This window comes from Callospermophilus lateralis, chromosome 3 (genome assembly GCF_048772815.1).
Source record: "Callospermophilus lateralis isolate mCalLat2 chromosome 3, mCalLat2.hap1, whole genome shotgun sequence".
Lineage (NCBI taxonomy): Eukaryota > Metazoa > Chordata > Mammalia > Rodentia > Sciuridae > Callospermophilus > Callospermophilus lateralis.
The window spans coordinates 177,940,076-177,963,280 of NC_135307.1; the positions used below are offsets into that span (position 1 = coordinate 177,940,076).

Sequence of the window (23,205 nt, forward strand, 5' to 3'; positions counted from 1 at the left end):
TGGCAAGAGTAGTTGTAGTATAATAATGGCGACAGAAGAAAGATTTAGGAATAAATGAGAAAATAAAAAAAAAAAAAAAAAGAAGACAACTCTTAGATGTCTGTTACACAGAGCCAAAAAATACAGGTTGAGCACCCCTAATTGGAAAACTCAAAATCTGAAACTTTTTGAGTACTGACATGAAATTCACATTTTTGGATTTTGAAACATTTTGAAATTCAGATTTTTGGATTAGAATGCTAATAAATGCAATAAACTCTTTGCAAGTATTTCCAAATCTGAAAAATTTTGAAAGCTAAAACACTTCAGGTTTCCAAGAATTTTAAATAAAGAGTATTCAACCTGCACCTGGAAAAGGATTTGGGACCCTCAGAAAAGTAAGGAGAGGGGGCTAGGGTTGTGGTTCAGCAGTAGAGTGCTTGCCTAGCACAAGTGAGGCTCTGGGTTCGATCCTCAGCACCACATAAAAATAAATACGTAAATTAAAGATATTGTATCAACTACAACTAAAAAATAAATATTAAAAAAAAAAAAGAAAGAAAGAAAAAGGTAAGGAGAGACAACTTTCAAGAATTTTACCCTGAAGGGCAGGAGAGGGATTAAAAGGAATGTGGTATTTGGAATTTTCTTAAGATCAAAGACTGTCTAACTTCTGATGGGAAAGTTCAAAGGAGGCAGGAGAGAAGTGAGAGCAGAGGTTCCACAAGAAGTGATGCACTGTGGAGGCTCTCCAGCTGCACTGCTGGATGCAGTGGCACCAGCCTCATGAGGTTCCTAGATTTTCATTTTTAATTTATACAAGGTCGAGGAAAGCAGTGAAGGCAGGGCAGGCAGGCAAGAGCCCAGGGAAGACGTTCTGGCAAGTGAAGTTTTTCAGAGTCTCAGAAAGTCAAAATAAGAGATCCCTTTATTTCTAGTGGAACTTCCTCTAGTTAAACATGAAACTGCAGCTTGACCTAAAGATCCCAGGCACTTCACTATGAGCCAGATGAAAAGACAGTGGGCTCATGGACCACTCATTTACTCATCCTTTGCCAAAAAGAATGACATGGAGAGACTTCCCTTCACTCAAGGATTTGCCAGCAGGAAAGTAACAGAGGAGAGGCTTAGGGAAAAACAAATAAAGGGAAAACTGTCCTCGAATTTCAGAGGAGCAGAACTTTAAATAAAGCATTTCCTATAGAAAAAATAACATAAGAAAGCTATTTGGCCTTCTCATCAGATACAAGAAGATACTATGGCCTCTATGAAAATAAGAATTAAAAAAACTAAACTTTTTCCTTTGCGTATTTATGTAGGCAATTTCAAAAACTAATTGGCATGTTGTACTTCTGTGATCAAAGAAATTTTTTAAATCAATATACACAGTGTTCTATTAATCACATGACAATTATATTAAAAATACTGATAAAACAGCACAAAGAAAAATTTAAAACCAGTAAATAATGTTGGTTCTGAGACCACAGGTGATTTTCTTCCTTCCTTCTTTCTGTATTTTTCCAAGTTTTTACAACGAACATGTACTAATTTTATAATGTGGGGGAATTGAGCCTTTAAAAAAAAAATTCTTCATTTAGTCTATTTGGCCGATTACTTACATCCACTATGAAATCTTCAGCCTTCATTTCAGCCTCCAGGAATATACCATCAGGTTTAGCATTAGCAACCTTTTTTGGAAGGTGTTCATAGTCTTTCTAGAAAAGATGAGATTACCATATTAGAAATCCAGTTTTGCATCATTTAGTACTTATGCCACAAACAAGTTCCTTTTCTCTGGGTGCAATGGTGCAAGCCTGTAATCCAAGCAACTCAAGAGGCTGAGGCAGGAGGATGACAAGTTCGAGGCCAGCTCAGCAAATTAGTGAGGCACTAGGGAATTTAGCAAGACCCTGTCTCAAAATAAAAAATAAAAAGGGCTGAGAATGTAGCTCAGTGGTAAAACATCCTGGATTCAATCCCCGGTACCAAAGCAAACAAGCAAACAAATAAACAAGGTTCCCTCTCTAAAAATGACATTCCATACCAAGTGTAGGGACAAATGTCTATAATCCCAGTGACTGGAGAAGTTGAGACAAGAGGATCACAAGTTTGAGGCCCAGTCTAGGCAACTTGGTAAGACTTGATCTTAAAATGAAAAAATAAGGCCGGACACAATGGTGCATGCCTGTAATCCCAGCAGCTTGGGAGGCTGAGGCAGGAGGATCACGAGTTCAAAGCCAGCCTCAGCAATGGCGAGGTGCTAAGCAACTAAGTGAGACCCTGGCTCTAAATAAAATACAAAATAGGGCTGGGGATGTGGCTCAGTGGTCCAATGCCCCTGAGTTCAATCCCCAGTTACCCTCTAGGAAGAAAAAAAAAAAGGCTAAGGATCTAGCTCAATGGTAGAGTGCCCCTGGGTTCAATCCCCAGTACTGAAAGGGGAAAATAGCAACAAAAAGTTACTTCATTAAGAAAAATGTTTAGAGTTGGGCAGGGTTCATGCCTGTAATCCCAGTAGTTCAGGAGACTGAGGCAGGAGGATTGCCAAATTCAAAGGCCAGCCTCAAGCAATTTAACAAGGACCTAAGCAACTTAGTGAGATGCTGTCTCTAAATTGCTGTCCTATTAAAAAAAATAGAACAATTTTCATAACAAAACTTCACATTAAAAAAAAATATATGACACTAATCTCTTAGTCACACAAGGGGAAATAAAATCTAACCCAAGAAATGAATATGAGGTAGGGCATGGTTATCAGTTGACTCATGTATGGCTTTCTAACAAACAAACAAAAAAAACCTTACTAAACTGGTGGTGAAAACAGACATTTGAACTAAAGGAGAAGGCGGGAGCAATTACCTCTCTCCAGGAAACTGCTTACTGAAGTAAAAAATATGACCTCTCCAAGTTCACTGTTCATGTTATCAGAAAAGTCAACAGCAGGCTTTTATTAGTAATTAAGTTTTTTTTAAAGTTGTAGATGGATACAATAGCTTTACTTTATTAATTGATCAATTTATTTATTTATGTAGTGCTGAGGAGCGAACCCAGTGCCTCATGCATGCATGGCAAGCTCTCAACCACTGAGTTACAACCCCAGACCAGTAATTAAGTTTTATAGAAAGACAAAAATCATAAAAAAATTTTTGACTGATGGGGGTTAATACCCCCCAGCCCTGGCACTGTTCAAGGGTCAACGATAGTTAAAACAGATCCTCAGAGACTCAATGACACTCATACAGGTACATTATTTTGAGGGTCCTTAGATATATTCCCTTATGTTCATTTTTCTGTGCTTGGATCTAGTCAAAATCTGAGGACCCCCGTCTTCCTGGATGAGAGAGAGAAGGTTTGCAGTCAGGCCTGGCTTTGAATCCTTGCTGACTGGTGCACATGAGCCATTTATTAACCTTAGCCAAGACTCAGTTTCCCATACAGGACAAAGGCCTAAGAATACTGTGTTGCTGTGAAGATTAAATGAGAATAAATACAAAGAGCTTAGTACCGAGCACGAGTATTTTTTTATTTTTAAAAAATATTTATTTGAGGCTAGGGTTGTGGCTCAGTGGTATAATACTCGCTTTGCATGTGTGAGGCCTTGAGTTTGATCCTCAGCACCACATAAAGATAAATAAATAAATTGTGTCCATCTACAACTAAAAAAAAAAAAAATTATTTTTTAGTTTGTAGATGGACACAAGACCTTTATTTTATTTATTTATTTTTATGTGGTGCTGAGGATCAAACCCAGGGCCTCACATGTGCTAGGCAAGCGCTCTACCACTAAGCCACAACCCAGCACCTTCCTGCGGCACTGGTTTCCTCTTGGAGGACCGAGAGTGCAATAACTTTTCACCAATGGGAAGATGCTTGATAATTCAACTTACCCTTTCAATCTTCCTTGCTTCTCCTGGCTGGGTTTCACCCACATACTTGTATAGATTACGGTATTCAATATTTTTTAAAACCTTTTGTGCTGCATCCAATTTGGGATCAGAAGAGTATAAAATCTCCAGAAAAATGTTATCTGCAAATGTGATGAAACTGCAGTCATATTAAAATGAAAGAGCAAGGGCTGGGGATGTGGCTCAAGCGGTAGCGCGCTCGCCTGGCATGCGTGCGGCCCAGGTTCGATGTTGTGTCTGCTGAAAACTAAAAAATAAATATTAAAATTCTCTCTCTCTTTAAAAAAATAAAATGAAAGAGCAAGATTTAAAGACATGCCTACCGCTCTACTCCTGAAATGGTTTCAAGAAGTAATTCACAAATGTAGGCACTTTAGGACTCTAGCAATGTATTTAAAAAAAAAGAAAAGAAAAATGTTCCAGTTCGTGTTTTCTCTCATAGGATGGAAACTAGAGAGAAAAAAAAGGTGTGTGTGTGTGTATATCCCATAAAAATAGAAGGGAGGCCAGTAGAGGAGAGGTGTGTTGGGGGGAGAAGAACTGGGGAATTAAATTGACCAGATTATAGTTATAGTGTGCACATGTGTGGATTTGAATCCTACTGTTACATATAATTATAATGTACCAATAAAACCTGGAAAAAATGTTCCAGTTGAAGACTTGGATTTACTTCAAGGTGATCCAGTGCATGGGAAGGAGAGAGATAAAATAAGATGGCACTAGAGTTGACTGATGCCTGTCAAGCTTGGGAATGGGTATACAAAGTAGATTGATTTATTGTTGTTAGGCTTATTTACAAAAGATAATTATCTCTATATATACACAAATAAAATTACATCTAGGATCTGCTTCAAAATAGTCTCATAATTTTTATGGGAGTGGGTAGATATGGTGGATAAAAGTAAAATTGTTATGTTAATAACTGTTGAGGCTAAGTGATGAATACACAGAATTTTGAAAATTTCCTTCATTAAAAGCTTCATTAAAAGTTTTTTTTTAAATGTTTTAAAAAAATATGGACACAATATCTTTACTTTTTTTATTTCCTTTATTTTTATGTGGTGCTGAGGATCGAATCCAATGCCTCACACATTCGAGGCAAGTGCTCTGCTGCTGAGCTATAACCCCAGCCCTGCTTTTTTTTAATAATGGAGAATGGAGAATTTTTTTAAATATTTATTTTTTAGTTGTAATTGGTCACAATATCTTTATTGTATTTATTTAATTTTATTTTTTATATGGTGCTAAGGATCAAACCCAGGGCCTCGCACATGCTAGAAGAGCGATCTACCACTGAGCCACAATCCCAGTCCCCATTAAAAGTTTTTAGCCAGGCCGAGTGCAGTGGTGCATGCCTATAATACCAGTGGCTTGGAAGGTTGAGGCAGGAGGATCGCCAAGTTCAAAGCCAGCCTCAACAACTGAGTGAGGTCCTGAGCAACTTAGCAAGACCCTGTCTCAAAATAAAAAATATAAAGGGCTCAGGATGTAGCTCAGTGGTAATGAATCCCTAGGTTCAGTCCACAATACTACACACACACACACACACACACACAGAACAAGAAATTCAATACTGATATAAAAGCATTATCTAACATATAATCTACATTTAAATTTGTTTACTTGACTCAGTAATTTAACTTAAGGATTTTTGTTGGATAGAGAAATCAATCAAGTATAAGGACAATATTAGGGGGTCATGTTTTTTATGGATTCTCTTAATCTGGAACTAGATTTGTTTATCAAAATGTTGACATTTAGAAAAGTTTAGGTAGTTGTATTATAAAGTATTCTGTTACCATGAATGGTTATGCTAAATTTTATCAGTCAGTACAAGTAGTGATCTTCAGATTTTTCTAGTAATTTCTTCTTCTTCCCTCCCTCCCTTCCCCTCCCCCCCCCCTCTCTCTCTCTCTTTTTTTTTTTTTTTATGGTGCTGGGATTGAAGCCAGGGCCTTTCTAATGTGCTATGCAAGTGCTCTACTAAGTTACACCCCAAGCCCCAGTAATTCATTTTTACCATATTTTACAGAAAGTATCAATTTACAAGGGGTTAGAAACTTTAAAAATTGGTTCTTCAAAGACAGTTTGAGAAGATCTGGTTCAGTTTTGTTCTGGTGGTGGGCTGCAAACAGAATCTATGCATGTTAGAACAGTAGGACCTTGGGAAGCACCTGGGCAAGCAGCAGCTTTTGTTTTGTTTTGTTTGTTTTCCTATTTTGGTGCTGGGGTTTGAACCCAGGGGTGTTCTACCATTGAGTTACATCCCAACCCTTTTTATTTTTAATTTTGAGACAGGGTCTCACTGAGTTGCCAAGGTTGGCCTCAAACTTGTGATCCTCCTGCCTTAGCCTCCTTAGTGGCTGGGATTAGAGGCAAAAGCCAGATCTGTTTCTTAGGCCACTTGGCTTCTGTTGTTTTTGTCCATTTTTAGAAATTCTCATCTTTCTACTGATTCTACTGATTGCTTTCTAGTTGCATTTTTAGTTGAACAGAGTCAATTTTGCGACTTGCAACCAAGAACTCTAGATTGAGACAGGAGGACCGCAACTTCAAAGCTAGCCTTGACAACTTAGTGAGGCTACTTTTTTGCTTTACTGATCTTTATTTCCCAATCTACACTTTCCAAGCTTAAAAAACTAGCTGCCACATCTTCACCTATTTTCTCTCACCCTAAGCTGCAGATATTGTTTCTGCCAAAGTATGGAGAGATATGCCTATCATCCCATGTTTTAGAATAAAAATAATGTTGAAAGTTTTTTAGTAGTCTAGTTTTGTTATAAACTAAATAATAATGAATTTTGAATACTTACTTTCCAAGTATATATTAGGAACTCTGCCTCATTTAAGCATCACTACAGAACTATATGCTAGATAGATAATATATATCCCTGCTTCATACTCAAGATTGAACCCAGTGCCTTATGCATGCTAGGCAAGCATTGTACCATTGAGTTACATCCCCAGCTGTATACTTTCTTTTTATACGTGAGGAAACTAAGGTTCAGAGAGGTTAAATCACTTTACTGTGGTTGCCTTGTTACTAAAAGGCAGAGATAAAACTCAAATCTAAGAATATATAATCATTTAGGAGGGCAAAATATATTTGAACATTTGGAAAATAACCCATTTGCAACCCAGGGACAGCTTACACTATCTATGAGATGGGCCATCTATGTTATCTTCTAGTTCTTACCTGTTAGCTTAGTGAAGGCTTCCATGTCATCAATTGCTGTAGAAATGTGGTATTTTTTTCCTTGAGCACCTGTAATCTCTATGTAGGGGTCAGCTTTGAGGAGAGCATCTGTAATCCTAAAGTAGATTGTGTGAAAATTACTTAGAAAGCTTTGAATACTTGCTTTATGCCTCATTGAAGGTTATCTTTCTACTTCAGAAAAATAAAATCTTGAAGTACAATGTTCTAAAGATACCTGGTTCTTTTTTGTTGTTTAATAACTTTATTTTATTTATTCTTTTTTTTATGTAGTGCTGAGGATCAAACCCAGGGCCTCACACGTGCTAGGCAAGTGCTCTACCACGGAGCCACAATCCCAGCCCCAACAACTGGTTCTTGATTATATTAAATAAGTGCATGGAGATCTGTGAGTTACTGTGCTTACTAAGCTCCAGGAACTATGGCAGGGTTTTGGATACTACTATCTTATTTAACTTTTCTAATAAAAAGACAGGCATAATCAGCTCCAATTTTACAGACACAGAAATAATGTAATTTTCCTTTAAGCAAGCCAGGAAGAAGCAGTGCCAGGCTTTGAACTCAGATCTCTCAGGCTCTCTGATTAAAAAACAAACTTTTATCTAAGTATCAATCACACTAACATGATAAAGAATATGTAAAAAACAGAGGTAAAGATAAATTTCTATGGGTTAAAACACTCAATTTTTTTTTTTTTTTTTTTTTTGTGCTGGGGATTAGAACCAGGGCCTTGTACATGCTAGGCAAGCACTCTATCAACTGAACTATACACCAGCCCCCAATTTTTGATTGGGGTCAGAACTCATGGGCGAGTCATGTACAGACTTTGCTATGGTTCTGAGTGAATCAGGAAAAAAGAGATGAAATTCCTGTTGGTTTTACTATATGTATTAATTAAAAAAAAATTTTTTTTTTTAGTTGTCAACGGACCTTTATTTTTATTTATTTATATGTGGTGCTGAGAATTGAACCCAGTGCCTCACATATGCTAGGCAAGCGCTCTACCACTGAGTCCCAACCCCAGCCCAATATGCTATTAATTTTGATAAATGTTTGACAGCACAAGGACAGACATCACTCTTACTTCTTAAAATTAATTTTTGTTATTAATCTCACAACAATGTCAGTTGTTCATGTCCTGCTTCCTATTACCTTGGTGACTAAACCTTGTGTGTAATTAATGGGGCAGAGGTCCACTGCAGCACTGCCTCTTCATGTCTAGCCTGGGCCAGCTCTACTTTCCTTCCTCCTTCTACACCCCATACACATTTTTCTACTCTTCCTCCAACTAAGTTTATGCTAGATTTTGTTTGTTTAAGGAAATCACTTCAGATTTACTCACTTAAAAATTCACTTGATTTTATCTGGAAATCTCAACTGGCAAAGTGCCATGGAGAATTTTGTAGGGAAGTAACAATTAAATTTCTTACATTGTATCAATGATGTTGCTAACTTTGTGTTGATAGGCTTTGTGGTGTAACCGATTCCGTGTGTGGAACATATCATATAGATTCCCAGCCTCCTGCAGGAAAACACAAAATAAATATTAGTGTAGAATTAGATTATATAAATCTTGTTAGTAGATAAGTGTATAAGACAGGGAAATAGTGGCTCAAGCGGTGGCGCGCTCGCCTGGGATGCGTGTGGCCTGGGTTCGATTCTCAGCACCACATACAAACAAAGATGTTGTGTCCGCCGATAACTAAAAAATAAATATTAAAATTCTCAAAAAAAAAAAAAAGACAGGGAAATAGGATGATGCTAGACAAGAACATGTGTGCAGCTATTTCATCAAAATCCCTGAGTCCAGTTAAAAAAAAGGGGGGGGGGGCTAAAAAAGCAGATGCAGTGGTGCACATTTGTAGTCTCAGCAAACTTGGAGGCTGAGGAAGGAGGACTGCAAGTTAAAAACCAGCCTCAGCAACTTAATAGACCCTGTCTCAAAATAAAAATAAAAAGGACTAGGGAATGGATGGATGTATGTAGCTCGGTGATAAAAACATCCTTGGGTTCAACCCTCAGTATCAAAAGCTATTTACTGGTATGTAATTTTCATTCATTTTTTAAAAATTTTTGCTTTGAGTTGTAAGGTGAACCCAATACCTTTATTTTATTTTTTATGTGAAGCTGAGGATTGAACACAGCGCCTCACATGTGCCAGGCGAGTGCTCTACCACTGAGCCACAGACCCAGCCCTGAAACTTTCATTCCTAGTAAATAAAAATATATTGTGAGTTCTAATTCTGTAACAGGTTCTGTTTTTGATTTTGTTTTGGTACTGGGGATTCAACCCAGGGTCTCATCATGCTAAGCACATTCTTTACCACTAAGCTACACCTCCAGTTCACAGGTTGTTCTAGACATTTTAAGTATATGCTTTAATCCTAATAACTCTAGGAAATAGGTATTAATATTCTTAAGTTCTTCATTTTTTTGGGGGGGGGGTGGGTGGTGGTACCAGGGATTGAACTCAGGTCACTCAGCCACTGAGCCACATCCCCAGCCTATTTTGTATTTTATTTAGAGACAGGGTCTCACTGAGTTGCTTAGCACCTTGCTGTTGCTGAGGCTGGCTTTGAACTCACGATCCTCCTGTCTCAGCCTCCCAAGCCACTGGGATAACAGATGTGTGCCACTGTGCCTGGCTAAGTTCTTAAAACCTTTCTGTCATACCATACCACTCTTTTGTTACAAGACTGTCATCTAGCAGGGACCCAATGGGGTTGAAATGCCAGTTTGACCACTTATTAATGTATTCCTTCTCAGTGCCTCAATTTGCTACTTGTTAAGTGATGGTATGGTTTAAGTATGGGTTGTCCCCACCAAAATTCATGCTAAAAGTATGCCCCAAGTAACAGTGTTATGAGGTAGTGGGACCTTTAAGAGGTAACTAGGTTACAGGGGCTCCACACTCATGAAAGGATGATTATTGTAGTTTCTGTGAGAGTGGGTTAGGAGAACGGTGATTACAAAGTGAGCCTGGCACTTCCTCTCACTCTCTTTAGCACATACCTGCCTGTCCTGGTTTTCTACCATGCCTGGAGCAGCACATAATCCTTAACAGAAACTGAACAGATGCCAGTGCCATGTTCTTAGTCCGCCAGAACTGTGAACTAAATAAATAAACCTCTTTTCTTTATAAAATAGCTAGCCTCACGTATTTTGTTATAGCAACAAAACAGTGACTAAAGCCAGGCACAGTGATGCACACCTGCAATCCCACTTGGAAGCCTGAGGCAAGAAGATCAAAAGTTCAAAGTCAGCCTCTGCAATTTAGCAAGGCCCTAAGCAATTTAGTGAGGCCCTAAGCAATATAGTGTGACCCTGTCTCAAATTAAAAAATGAAAAAGACTGGGGTTGTGACTCGTGGTTAAGCATCCCTGGTTTAATCCTCAGTATCAAAAAACAAATAAAGAAAAGAAAGAAGAGACTAAAACAAATGGGATAATAATAACATCTTTCTCTTAGGCTTCTTAAGGACTGAGCTGATCCATCTAAAGCACTTGAAACAGTGCTTTAAGCCAACACAGGTACATCAAGTGCTGAAATTAACTTTATCATTATTATCTACCAATTTTTTTTTAATATTTATTCTTTAGTTGTAGGTGGACACAATACCTTTATTTAATTTTCATATGGTGCTGGGGATCAAACTCAGTGCCTCAACATGCTAGGCGAGCGCTTTTCCTCTGAGCCACAAACCCAGCCCCATCTAACAATTATTTTAAAAGTAAAAAGAGCCTCTGGGTATTTATAAATGTTAAACATTTAGTAAAGAGAATGATGGTCTACCAATTTTTCCAAATTGTTGAATGGTTATTTTTAGATTTCAGACCAGGAACTACATTATTCTTGTTTCTCGGGTCATAGCTTACCTTATCTCTAATACAAATACACTTCTCGTTACCTTCTTCACAGACACGGGCAAACATAATAAAGCGGTTGTAATCAAAATTATTTGGGATTCCAAGATGATGACAGTCCCTAGAAAGATTCCAAAGCAAAGAGATGAAATTTTTCAACTAAGAAACTACTTTAAATAAATACTAATGCTAAATCTGCAAAAAGACTTTAACCAATTTTTCTAAAGTATTCAGTGCATACCTGGCAAAATAATCCCATTTATCCACATCAATGCCATTTCTTTTATTAGACACTATCTCATAAAGAAAGCTTTTCTCTTTAGGACGTCCTTTATATGGCCACTGGAAGAAAAGAAAAATCCACTAAAATTTTTAGATTGGCAACAAATCTATTTATAAAACAAATCAATTGTATTAATTTGCAAATTATAAATAGATATTGATTGAGAATAATGGATAAGTTAGAAGGTTCTACTCTTTCTTCCTTCCACTAATTTCTTATACAAGTAGAAAAGGAAAAGAAATGCTAAGGTATATATCCTATTAATACTAAAACTTCAGGCTGGGGATGTAGTTCAGTGGTAGAAAGTGTGCTTATCATATGTGAAGACCTGGGTTCAATTCCCAACACTACACACACACACACACACACACACACACACACCACTGTATATATTATAGTCTATGAACATGATATATATCTACAAATATGATATCTATCTACATACACAAATATATTACATATAAATGAAATGCTAAGACTATTGAAAGGGTTTTAATATCATTATATTTTCCAAAACCAGCAACTTTCTTATTTTCTTTGTTTAAAAGCTTTTTAAAAATATAACATTTAGGTTGGGGATGTGACTCAGTGGTAGAGCGCTTGCCTAGAGTGCATGAGAGCCTGGGTTCAATCTCTGGAACCTCCCGCCTCACCAAAAAAAAAAAAAAAAAAAAAGATTTAATTATGAGCTAGGAATAATATTCCTTAGATAATAATGTTCAAATTTATTATTTAAAATAGCATTATTTGGGGCTGGGGTTGCAGCTCAGTGGTAGAGCACTTGCCTAGCATGTACAAGGCACTGGGTTCAATACCCAGCAGCAAATAAAAAATAAACAAAATAAAGTTATTTTAAAAATAGCAGTAATTTTTAAAGTAGTTATAATCTAGACTAAATGATATGTCTGTTCAAAGCATTTTTGGAGCTCCATTTTTTTTGGGGGGGGCTAAGATATTTGTTGAAAAGTTCAATTCCTTCAAGTAGATTTGCATGTACTTTGAGGTTAAAAAAAAAAAAACCTAAAAAGTCTCAATTATCTCCTTATTTTCCAACTTCTTTTTTATTAGGAAAAATACAAAAGATCAAAGAGGGAACCAAACTGATTTCCCCCTGAACCAGTTCAACTTTTTTCTAGGTCTTTATATACTTTCTAGGTCTTTATACACTTTGGTCGAGTGCCCCTAAGTTCAATCCTCGCTACCAAAAATAAGAATGCCTATATATATGCATATGTATATATTTAAATTTAAATTGTATTGAATTTGTATGCAATATTTTATATAGAAACCTTAAGTAACTTTGTTTGGAAATATAAAAGTGTGCCTGTGTCACCATATTTAAAAATATTTAAGTATATAAAGACAGAAAAAAGTTGAACTGGTTCAGGGGGAAATCAGTTTGGTTTCCTCTTTGATCTTTTGTATTTTTCCTAATAAAAAAGAAGTTGGAAAATAGGAGATAATTAAGATTTTTTAGGTTTTGTTTTTAACCTCAAAATACATGCAAATCTACTATTTTATTGAACTACAAAATTTTTACAAACCATGTTCATTATTTCATTAATATATTACAGATATTTTATGAGAACTCAGTTAAGAGATGGAAAACACACAAATGTCATTTTTTGTATTAAAGGGTAGAAATATGCAACATATTTTGCCATTTAGTTCTTCTACAATAGGCAAATGTATAGCTCTGAAGGAATCAAGAATAGCCTAGATAAAAAGTGCCAGTCAGTTCAAATCAAGTTGAATACAAACTTACCACAGAATCTTTTACTGGTGTTTCAAGTGGTCCTATAATTTGTTCCTTGATAAAGCAAATATCTTCCTCAGGGATAAGACCATACTGTTCCATGATAGGTCTGAGTCCATTAGAATTTACTAGATGCTCAAACATTTGAACTGAGCCCTGTTCATGCTAGAAAAAAATCAGGATAACATGGCTTGTTATAGACTCTAGCCAATTAGGGGCCCTAATTATACAAATTATTCTTGATTCTAGGTAATTCTAAGTTAAGATTCTACTGCATGTCAATAATGCAGTTTCCAACCATAGTCTTGCAGGTTTTATCAATATTCTAAATATTTTATTGAACTACAGAATTTTTATAAACCATGTTCATTATTTCATAAATATATTACAGATATTTTATGAGACATAATCATTTGTGATATCTTGAAGAATATTACCAAGTTTTACAGGAGAATCCTACTTTAAGGATGATCATAAAATTCAGTTCTGTTTTTCATCAGTATTGGAACATGTGAAGTAAAAAACTGTTAGTACTTCCATCTAGTGGTGAAAAAGAATAAGAGCAACCTCATGGGTAAAGTTAAGTGTCTTAGATCTCTGAAGTCAAGATCTGGGTCCCCCTTAGTTGGCTCATGACTCTGCTCACTCATTCTTAATCAATGTAAAGAGCAAATGATTCCCTGGAGACCTCTGCCCTATTTCACACCTTACAAGATAAAAACCAAAACCTGAATGAGCCCGTAACTGTGTGTGTGTGCCGGGGACTGACCCATAACTCTTCTTAAAATTAAATCAAGACATGTATTAATTACAAAAGGAGGGAAACCTGTAACTGTACAGTAGAAAAATGTGGTGGACACTGCTTTACCCAAGCTAAGTTAGTATCACTAGCAATGGTGCAAATACATTTTATGTGCCTCCTGAAGTGACACATTAAGAAGAACACATTGCTTCTTTGGCATTCTGCCAGAAATACATAGCCTAACTACATGAAAACAGACTAAATGAAAGTTAAACTGACATTCCACAAAAAAGCTCACCTGCCCTTAAGAAAATGACAAAGTCATGAAAGATAAATACTAAAGAATTAGCTAAAGCATGGTGGTGCATGGCTGTGGTAATCCCAGCAGCTTCAGATGCTGAGGTAGGAGGATCTAGAGTTCAAAGCCAGCCTTAGCAATTTGGCAAGGCCCTAAGGAACTTGGCAAGACCTTGTCTCAAAATACAAAAAAGGGATGGGAATATGGCTTAATGGTAAAGCGGCCCTGGGTTCAATCCCCAGTACCATTAAAAAAAAAAAAAAAAAAAAAAAAAAAAAAAGCCTGTTGAACTGTTCAAGATTCAAAGAAATTAAAGAGAAATGGCAACTAAGTGCAAGATTATTCGGGTTTTTCGGTGTTTTTTTTTCTTTGGCAGGGATTGAACCCAGGGGTGTGTCGGGAGCCATTCGTGGACTATGTGTGGACCAAATTGGCATGGAAGCCCACTGAATGGGAAAATCTGGTATTTGGTAACTTCCATAACTTCCAGCGGCAATCCTACTGGTAAGATCACTCAGATACATGAGTCCTATTCAGCTCTGCCAGGTTCCATGTAGCACCAGAGATGGGGTGACCTGCTGTGGCTACACAGCCTCTCAGAGATGGGTGTAGCCTGCCAAGATGCCAATCAACCTCTTGACTGCAAGACATGATGAAGAAAGACTCCCCCCAGAAACCTTATCCCTTCCTTTGATGTGCCCCCTTAAATAAATCATCAGAGCCATTTTCTAGTTGTTCAGTTCTAGCTCCTGTGTAGGCTGGACTTATCAGACACTCTGCTTTTAAAACCTATTCTTTGACTCTGCCCCTTATTTCTTCACTAACTATTTCAGACTATTTTCTCAGATGGCTTATCCTCTCCTGAGCAGAAAAAATTACCCTGGCAAAGTGCTGGCTGCCTCTTGATAGGGGTGTTTAATTGCTGAGTCACATCCCGAGTCCTTTTTATTTTTTATTTAGAGACAGAGTCTCACTAGGTTGTTTACAGTCCTGCTAACTTGCTGAGGCTGGGTTTGAACCTGTGCTCCATTGCTGGGATTACAGGTGTGTGCTAAATGCAAAATTATTCTGTATCCTGAAAAAGAAAAAAATTTCCCCTTTATCTATATGCATAATTGGTGAAATATGAAGGTAAATCTATAAATCAGATGATATTTCTACATTAATACTAATTTCCTGACTTTGGATAACTGTGCCAAGGTTATATTCTTTCTTTTAGAAATGCCCACTGAAGTATTTGGGAGTGAAAAGTTATGCCCAGGGCTGGAGGTTGTAGCTCAGGCAGAGTTTACTTGGCATGCACAGGCACTGGGTTGGATCCTTGGTACTGCAAAAACACAAAAAGGCTGGGACTGGTGGGATATGCCTGTAATTCCAGCAGCTCAGGAGGCTGAGGCAGGAGGATCACAAGTTCAAAGCCAGCCTGAGCAATTTAGCAAGGCCCTAAGCAACTCAGTGAGACCCTGTCTTGAAATAAAATACTAAAAAGGGCTGGGGATGTGACAGTGATTAAGTACCCCTGAGTTCAATCCCCAGTACCAAAAACAAAACAAAACAAAAAAACCCCCAAAAAACTATGGGCTAGGATTGTGGCTTAGGCTGGGGTTGTGGCTCAGGGGTAGAACGGTCGCCTAGAACGGGTGGGACCCTGGTTCGATCCTCAGCACCACATAAAAATAAAGGCATTGTGTTGAGTCTATCTATACCTAAAAAATAAATATTAAAAAAAAAAAAACACAAAACAACAAGGTATGTCTAGCCAGATATGGTGGTGTGTGCCTGAAGTTCCATCTACTTGGGAGGTTGTGGCAAGAGGATCACTTAAGCCTCAGAATTTCAGACGAGCTTGGGCAGTAGAACAGTGAGGCCCTCTCTTTAAAATAAAAACAAAACAAAACAAAACAAAAAAACAAGTATGTCTACAACTTATTTTCAAATGATTCAGAAAAGCATTTGTGTACAAAAGAGAGCATGTTAAAAAATACAGCAAAACATTAACATTTGGCAAATCTCAGAAAACATTTCAAGTTTTCTGTGTAAAATTATGTAAAAATTAAATTTAAAAAAAAAATTCAATGTGTGGCTGGGGTTATGGCTCAGCAGTAGAGCACTCACCTATCGTGTGGGGCGCTGGGTTTGATTCTCAACACCATATAAAAATAAAATAAAGGTATTGTGTCCAACTACAACTAAAACAGAAAATTTAAAAAAAAAATTCAATCAGGGGGCTGGGGTTGTCAGTGGGAGAGTGCTTGCTTAGCACGTGTGAGGCAGTGGGTTCGATCCTTAGCACCTCATAAAGATAAATAAATAAAGGCATGCTGTCCATGTACAAATGAATTTTTAAAAAAAATTCAATCAGGGGGCTGGGGATGTGGCTCAAGCGGTAGCGCGCTCGCTTGGCATGTGTGCGGCCCGGGTTCGATCCTCAGCACCACATACAAACAAAGATGTTGTGTCCGCTGAAAACTAAAATAAATAAATAAATAAATATTTTAAAAAAAAATTCAATCAGTAATTATAAAAGCATTTCCCCTAAAATCAGTAATAAAAAATAGTTGTCTAGGGCTGGGCTGTAGTTCAGTGGTAAAACACTTGCCTAGCACGTGTTAGGTACTGGGTTCAATCCTCAGCACCACATAAAAATAAATAAATAAAATAAAGGCATTGTATCCATCTACAACTAAAAAAAATGTTTAAAAATATATATAATTGGGGCTGGGGATGTGGCTCAAGCACTAGCACGCTCACCTGGCATGACGGGGCGCTGGGTTCAAACCTCAGCACCACATAAAAATAAAAATGTTGTTCCCATCAAAAACTAAAAAAAAAAAAAAAAAATATATATATATATGTATATATATATATATATGTATATATATATATATGTATATATAGAGAGAGTTGTCCAATATTATGTCTTCTATTTATATTTTATTGGAAGTCTAAGAAGAATGGTAAAGGAATAAATAAAGCAATTATCCATATTAAATGGAAAAAATTAGATTTCTACTATTTGTTAACTAATATAATGAGCAGTAGAATGTAAACCAATAACACAGCAGGGTCCTGGGGTTTCTTTAAATTGTCTTTAAGACTAAAGAGTAATTGAGTAATTTGTGGGTCAGGATATGAAGGAGGTCAGGTGTGGTGGCACACACTTATAATCCCAGTGACTCAGGAGGCTGAGGCAGGAGAATTACAAGTTCAAAGCCAAGTGCAGCAACTTAGTGAGAATCTGTCTCAAAGTAAAAAATAAAAAAGGCTGGGAATGTGGCTCAGTGGTTAAAAGCCCCTGGGTTAAAACTCTGGTACCAAAGGTGGGGCAGAGAAAGAGAAAGGAAAACAACAGGTGTGCTAACCCTGAGAATAAACAGGTGGAAACAAAGGGAACCAATTAATAAATACCTCAAGAAGGAAAGATCCATGGGCTAACTCCTGTTAGGGAGTACTGAGATCATTATATACACTTAGGATTTATGGCCATAGGCTTCTCAGTGTATCAGAAGAGAAATTTCTTTAGTAGGGCAGGCATAGGAAGATGAAATTTGTCCTGACACTGACCACATCACTTGCATTAACATAGGGCTGACTCATAGATGAAGCACTTGCTAAATGAGATGGTCATCATGACAACTCCAGAAAGAACCAACTAAGGTTAAAAAAAAAAAACCCACCCAAGGTGGAGGAGGAGTCATACACGGGATTAGTGAAGACTGCAGAAGGTGGACCCAGCTCCTTTGGCAAATATAAATCAGTAATAAATTTGGAAGTAGCATCAAGTTTCCTTGTCATTCTCCGCTCTAAGATGACTGGCTCTCCTTTCTTTTCCTTTAATAATTTTTTAGCTGTAAATGGACTTTACTTTTATTTATTTATATGTGGTGCTGAGAATAGAACGCAGTGCCCTTCATACATACCAGGCAAGTGCTCTACCACTGAGCCACAACCAAGTCCTCCTTTCTTGAGAGTGTATTTTGCTTGACTTTTTGTGTCTGCCTTGAAATGTTCTCTTATTAGGACACAAGAACCAAGGTTAGGAGCTTTGGCTCCCCATTCACCTATGACACCATTACATACATAATTAATTCTATATAAGCTAATAAGTCTTAAATGGGGAAGGCAAATACAAAGAAAAGGACTTGGTAATAGCTGACCCACTGTGGTGCTGGAAAAAACAACCAAACTCTGGACAAGTAACTCCCTGAAGGTCTGGGTAATGACCAAAAGCAAGCAGATGTTAGTGGAGAGTCAACACTCGGAAAAAGACACTAGGCAATATTTCAATATTATGCTTTTATCATGAGGGCACGCCCCAAGGCAGCAAAACTATTGAGAAACTATCCATTTTACTGGCTTGAAGAACCAGAAGACTTCATAAAAATTGAAAACTCGTTTTCAAAAGGCACCATTAAAAAATAAATTGATATGGGGACGGCTGTGGCTCAGTGGCAGAGCACTTGCCTAGCAGGTGTGAGGCACTGGGTTCGATCCCCCACACCAAATAAAAATAAACAAATAAAATAAAGGTATTGTGTCCATCTACAACTAAAAAAAAAATTAATAAATAAATAAATTGACAAGCCAGACATTAGGAAAAATTCACAATATATATATCTAATAGCACATATTTAAAAAAATTCCTGCTGTGGAGGCACATGCCTATAATCCCAACAACTTGGGAGGCTGAGGCAGGAGGAAAGTTCAAGCCCAGCCTAATCAATTTAGTGAGGCCCTAAGCAACTCAGAGAGTCCTTATTTCAAAATAAAAAATTAAACAGACTGGGGATGTGGCTTAGTGGTCAAGTGTTCCCGAGTTCAATCCCTAGTACCAAAAAAAAAAAAAAAAATCCTACAAATCAATAAAAGGTAAACAATAAAATTACTTTCTTTTCTCTCTCTCTCTCTCTCTTTTTTTTTTTTTTGCAAGCTCAGAATCTTACCCATGTTGGCAAACAATCTGCCAATGAGTCATACTTCCCAGCACTCAAATCAAAATTTTTAAATGGGTAAAATACTGAATTAACTCTCCAAAAAAAAAAAAGAGAAAAAGAAGTAGAATAACAAAGTGCCAAATACAAGTTACAGGTAATGGTATTCAACATATATTAGAAAATGCAAATTAAACCAGTAAGCTATCATTTGACATTCAGAAAGTCTAATCTGAAACATTAAATGTTGGGGTAGGGGTTGGGGTATAGCCAAGTGTTAGAATGCATTACAAGCATGTACATGGCCCTAGATTTCAAATGCAGCACCATAAAATAAATAAAACAAAAAAATGAAAAGTTAATGAGGCTGAAAAACAACTGCAACTTTCACACATTGCTGATGGGAATGTACAACCCTGTTTGAAAACTTTGGTAGTTTCTTATAAAGTTAAACATGCAACTCCTATTTGGACCAGTTTCTACTCGTAAGTATTCACTTAAGAGAAATGAAAACATATGTCCACAAAATTCTTGTACAATAACGTGAACAATAATCTTATATGTAAGATTAAAAACATATAAGCCAAAACCTACAAACAATCCAAATTCCATCAAAAGGAGAAAGCAGAAACAAATTGTGACTTGTTCATATACTGGGATAACGACTCAGTAATAAAGAGATCAACTACTGATCTCAAAAACCATTTTTAAACAAATTTTTTTAGTTGTAGGACTGGGGATGAGGCTCAAGCGGTAATGGGTTCGATCCTCAGCACCACATAAAATAAAGATGTTGTGTCCACTGAAAAATAAATATTAAAAAAAAAATTTTTTTAGTTGTAGATGGACACTTGCCTTTATTTTGTTTATTTATTTTTATGTGGTGCTGAGGATTAAACCCAGTGCCTCTCACATGCTAGGCAAGTGCTCTACTGCTGAGGCACAACCCCAGCCCCTCAAAACCATTTTGTTCAATAAGTAAGACAAAAAAGAGTACCTACTATCTGATTCTACTTATATCAAATCTAAGAACAGACAAAACTAATCTGTTTATGAACATCAGAAGATGATGATGGGGAAAGAAGTGAGAATTGATTTTAAAAAGGAACAAAGGAAAAGCTAGGAGTAGAGTATGTGCTTAGCATGTGTAAGGCCCTAGGTTCAATCTCCAGCACTGCCACTAAAAAAAACACTAGGGTGGGAGAGTAAGAAATTTTCCTAAAAAATGAAAAAGTATACACTGGTCAAAAATCACTTAAAATCTATACATATTATTATATGTGAATTATGCTTCAAAGAGAGAAAGAAAAAAAGAAGAGAAAAAAGTGGTTGACGTGTAATAAGCTTTCAATTTATAACAATATCCTTATTTACTCCAGGTTCCAGAAATATAGTATAATAGGACCTGTGGGGGCCAACCTAACTTGACTGCTCAAAAACTGATTCCAGTAGCTCAGTGGCAGAGCACTACTTGCCTAGCACGTATGAGGCATTGGCTTTGATCCTTTGATCCTCAGCACTTCATAAAAATAAACAGATAAAATAAAAGTATTCTGTCTGTTAAAAGAAAAAAAAAGGATTCCAAAAATATACATCAGCCTCCAGCAAATGCCTAATTATAAAATGGTTCATTTAAAGTATTTTTTGAAACTTGTTGGTAGCATTATTTTAGGGTCATACAAAATGAACAAAAAATGGAGTTGGCCTATTTTGTTTTATAGTAGGTCAACAGAATAGAAAGAACATCAAACTGACAACTAGGAAACCTGGTTTTTCCAGTGCTGGCTCCACCTTTCACTCATAATGTTGTGAATTTTGGCACATAAATAGGATTCTAAGAGCCTCAAGTTTCTTCACTGGTAAAAAAGGAAGATAACAATTCCTTCTTTGCCGACTAAGAACCAAGACAGCACGTACAGACGTGCTTGGAAACACCCTTAAAACTAGAGTAAGGAAGGATATTACAACCAAGCAGGAAAAACCAAGCAGAGAATCTCGCTAAACAGCCCATTTAAACAGTCTTGGTATCAACTACTGACTATATGAATACATACCGTCCATTTCACTCCTGGGCGAGCAAGTGGAATAAATCTCCCATCAAACATATGAGAAAATGGCCCATGACCTTAAAAACAAAAGCAGCCTTAGAACAAGAAAAATGTTTGTAAATTGGTAAGAAGTGAATTCTTTTAAAAATCGTTTTAGTTTAACTTAAGTATCAACAGACACTAATAATCTATAAATAAAATGTTCTAAGACAACAGAATAAGAAGCAAAAATTAGGGGCTGGGGTTGGGGCTCAGCGGTAGAGTGCTTGCCTCACACATGTGAGGCCCTGGGTTCAATCTTCAGCACCACATTAAAAATAAATAAATAAGGGCTGGGGATGTGGCTAAAGCGGTAGCGCGCTTGCCTGGCATGCACGCAGCCCGGGTTCGATCCTCAGCACCACATACAAACAAAGATGTTGTGTTATGTCTGCCGAAAACTAAAAAATAAAATATTAAAATTCTCTCTCTCTCTCTCTCTCGTAAAAAAAAAAAAAAAATACAGGAGAGTTGAAGACATGTTAAAAAAAAAAAGAATCTGTCAGTTAATGTAGCATAATGAACAAATGATATAAAAAAATAAGTAAAATAAAGGTATTGTGTCCAACTACAACTAAAAAATAGATACCAAAAAAAAAAAAAAAAAAAAAGGAAGCAAAAACTAGCCGGGTGCAGTGGCACAGGGTTGTAATCCTGGCAGCTCTGGAGGCTGAGACAGGAGGATTGAAAGTTCAAAGCCAGCCTCAGCAATTTTCAAGGCACTAAACAACTCAGTGAGACCATGTCTTGAAATAAAATACAAAATAGGGCTGGGGATGTGGCTCAGTGGTCGAGTGCTCCTGAGTTCAATTCCCAGTACCCATCCCTTACCCCAAATAGCAGCAAAAACAACATAAGAAAGTAAACTCTCCACAGAGAGGTTTCTAGTTGCCAGAGTTTACATAAATCTGATGAAAAGATAATTATGTGTTACCTAAAAGGAATGATGAAGGCTTATTATTTTTTCAATAAAATACAAGTTTATTTATTTAGGGCTGGGGATGTTAGCTCAGTGGCAGAGGGCATTCTCTGCTTGAATGGGTTCCATCTCTGGCACCAAAAAAAGAAAAAGAAAAAAAAATTTAATTGGCATGCAAATCAATGCAAATCATGGGTATTTTACAAGCAAGTTTTTTGTGTATGAAATGACAAACTGAAAGTCACATTTTCCTTTTTTCTTTGGTAACGTAACAATCCTAAAAGTATATTATTTTGAAATATCAGATTTACAGAAAATTTGAAAATTCAAAGATATTTTCCTCTAAACCATCTCAAGTATAATTTTTCTATTACCTTAAATATATTAAATATATTAGTATGTACTTTACACATATAAGGACATTCTTATAAAATAAAAGCATCAAAATAAGGAAATTAATAATGATGTATTATTATCACCTAAATATCATACCCTATTCAAGTTTTACCAGGTTCTCCAATAATGTCCTAAAAGGAATGTTAATTCCAAAATTTTTGGAATCTTCAGATTGCATATTTATAGATTAAGAAATCAGTTTTAAGGCAATCCAAGGGGTGCCACCAAAAAAAAATATTAGAATTTTATTACTCTCAAAGTTTAAAACATCTATCTTCATGTAAATTGTATAATATATATTTTACAACAAACATACAAATACTGGGGCTGTATTTTGGCATTTTTACTGGTGATACGCATGTCATAAGTAGAGACCACTAGTTTCTTACTCATAAGTGTGAATGTGTTTTGTTTTGTTTTGCAGTGCTGCAGATCAAATCCAGGGCCTTATAAAAGCTAGGCAATTATACTACTGAGCTACATCATGGGTCTTCAAATTATTAAATGTTGTGAAACTTTAAAAACACTTACGGAGTTGGGGTGTAACTCAGTGGCAGAGTACTTGCTTATTATGTGCAAGGCCCTGGGTTCAGTCCCCAGCATTGCCAAAAAAAATTTGAAACTTTGACATTGTTCGAATTTTTTCAGAAATGAGTTTTTTGGCTGCAGAGGGAGATAACCTAACCCAGTCCTGAGCCACTGCATGTCACAGTCTACACAAAAAGACTCATTTAGTACCCGGCTCAGGCTCCTGGAGACTGGCAAAGTTTTCATATTGATTGTCTCTAAATATCAAGAGTCCGGGCCCCCCAGCTCAGATGTAGAGCGCTCA

At 36.7% G+C, this 23,205-nt stretch overlaps 1 protein-coding gene across 2 annotated transcripts in view; it reads right to left on the reverse strand.

The window, feature by feature from the left end:
* Positions 1-23,205, reverse strand: part of Samhd1 (SAM and HD domain containing deoxynucleoside triphosphate triphosphohydrolase 1) — a 56,756-nt gene that overhangs the window by 17,231 nt on the left and 16,320 nt on the right. For both annotated transcript variants that reach the window (XM_076851818.1, XM_076851815.1), the window contains exons 6-13: positions 21,026-21,096; positions 13,010-13,165; positions 11,203-11,303; positions 10,974-11,082; positions 8,529-8,620; positions 7,081-7,196; positions 3,867-4,006; positions 1,599-1,694 (exon numbers count right to left, since the gene is read on the reverse strand). In XM_076851818.1, coding sequence (XP_076707933.1) covers positions 1,599-1,694; positions 3,867-4,006; positions 7,081-7,196; positions 8,529-8,620; positions 10,974-11,082; positions 11,203-11,303; positions 13,010-13,165; positions 21,026-21,096 — 881 coding nt within the window. The remainder of the gene's footprint in view (positions 1-1,598; positions 1,695-3,866; positions 4,007-7,080; positions 7,197-8,528; positions 8,621-10,973; positions 11,083-11,202; positions 11,304-13,009; positions 13,166-21,025; positions 21,097-23,205) is intronic.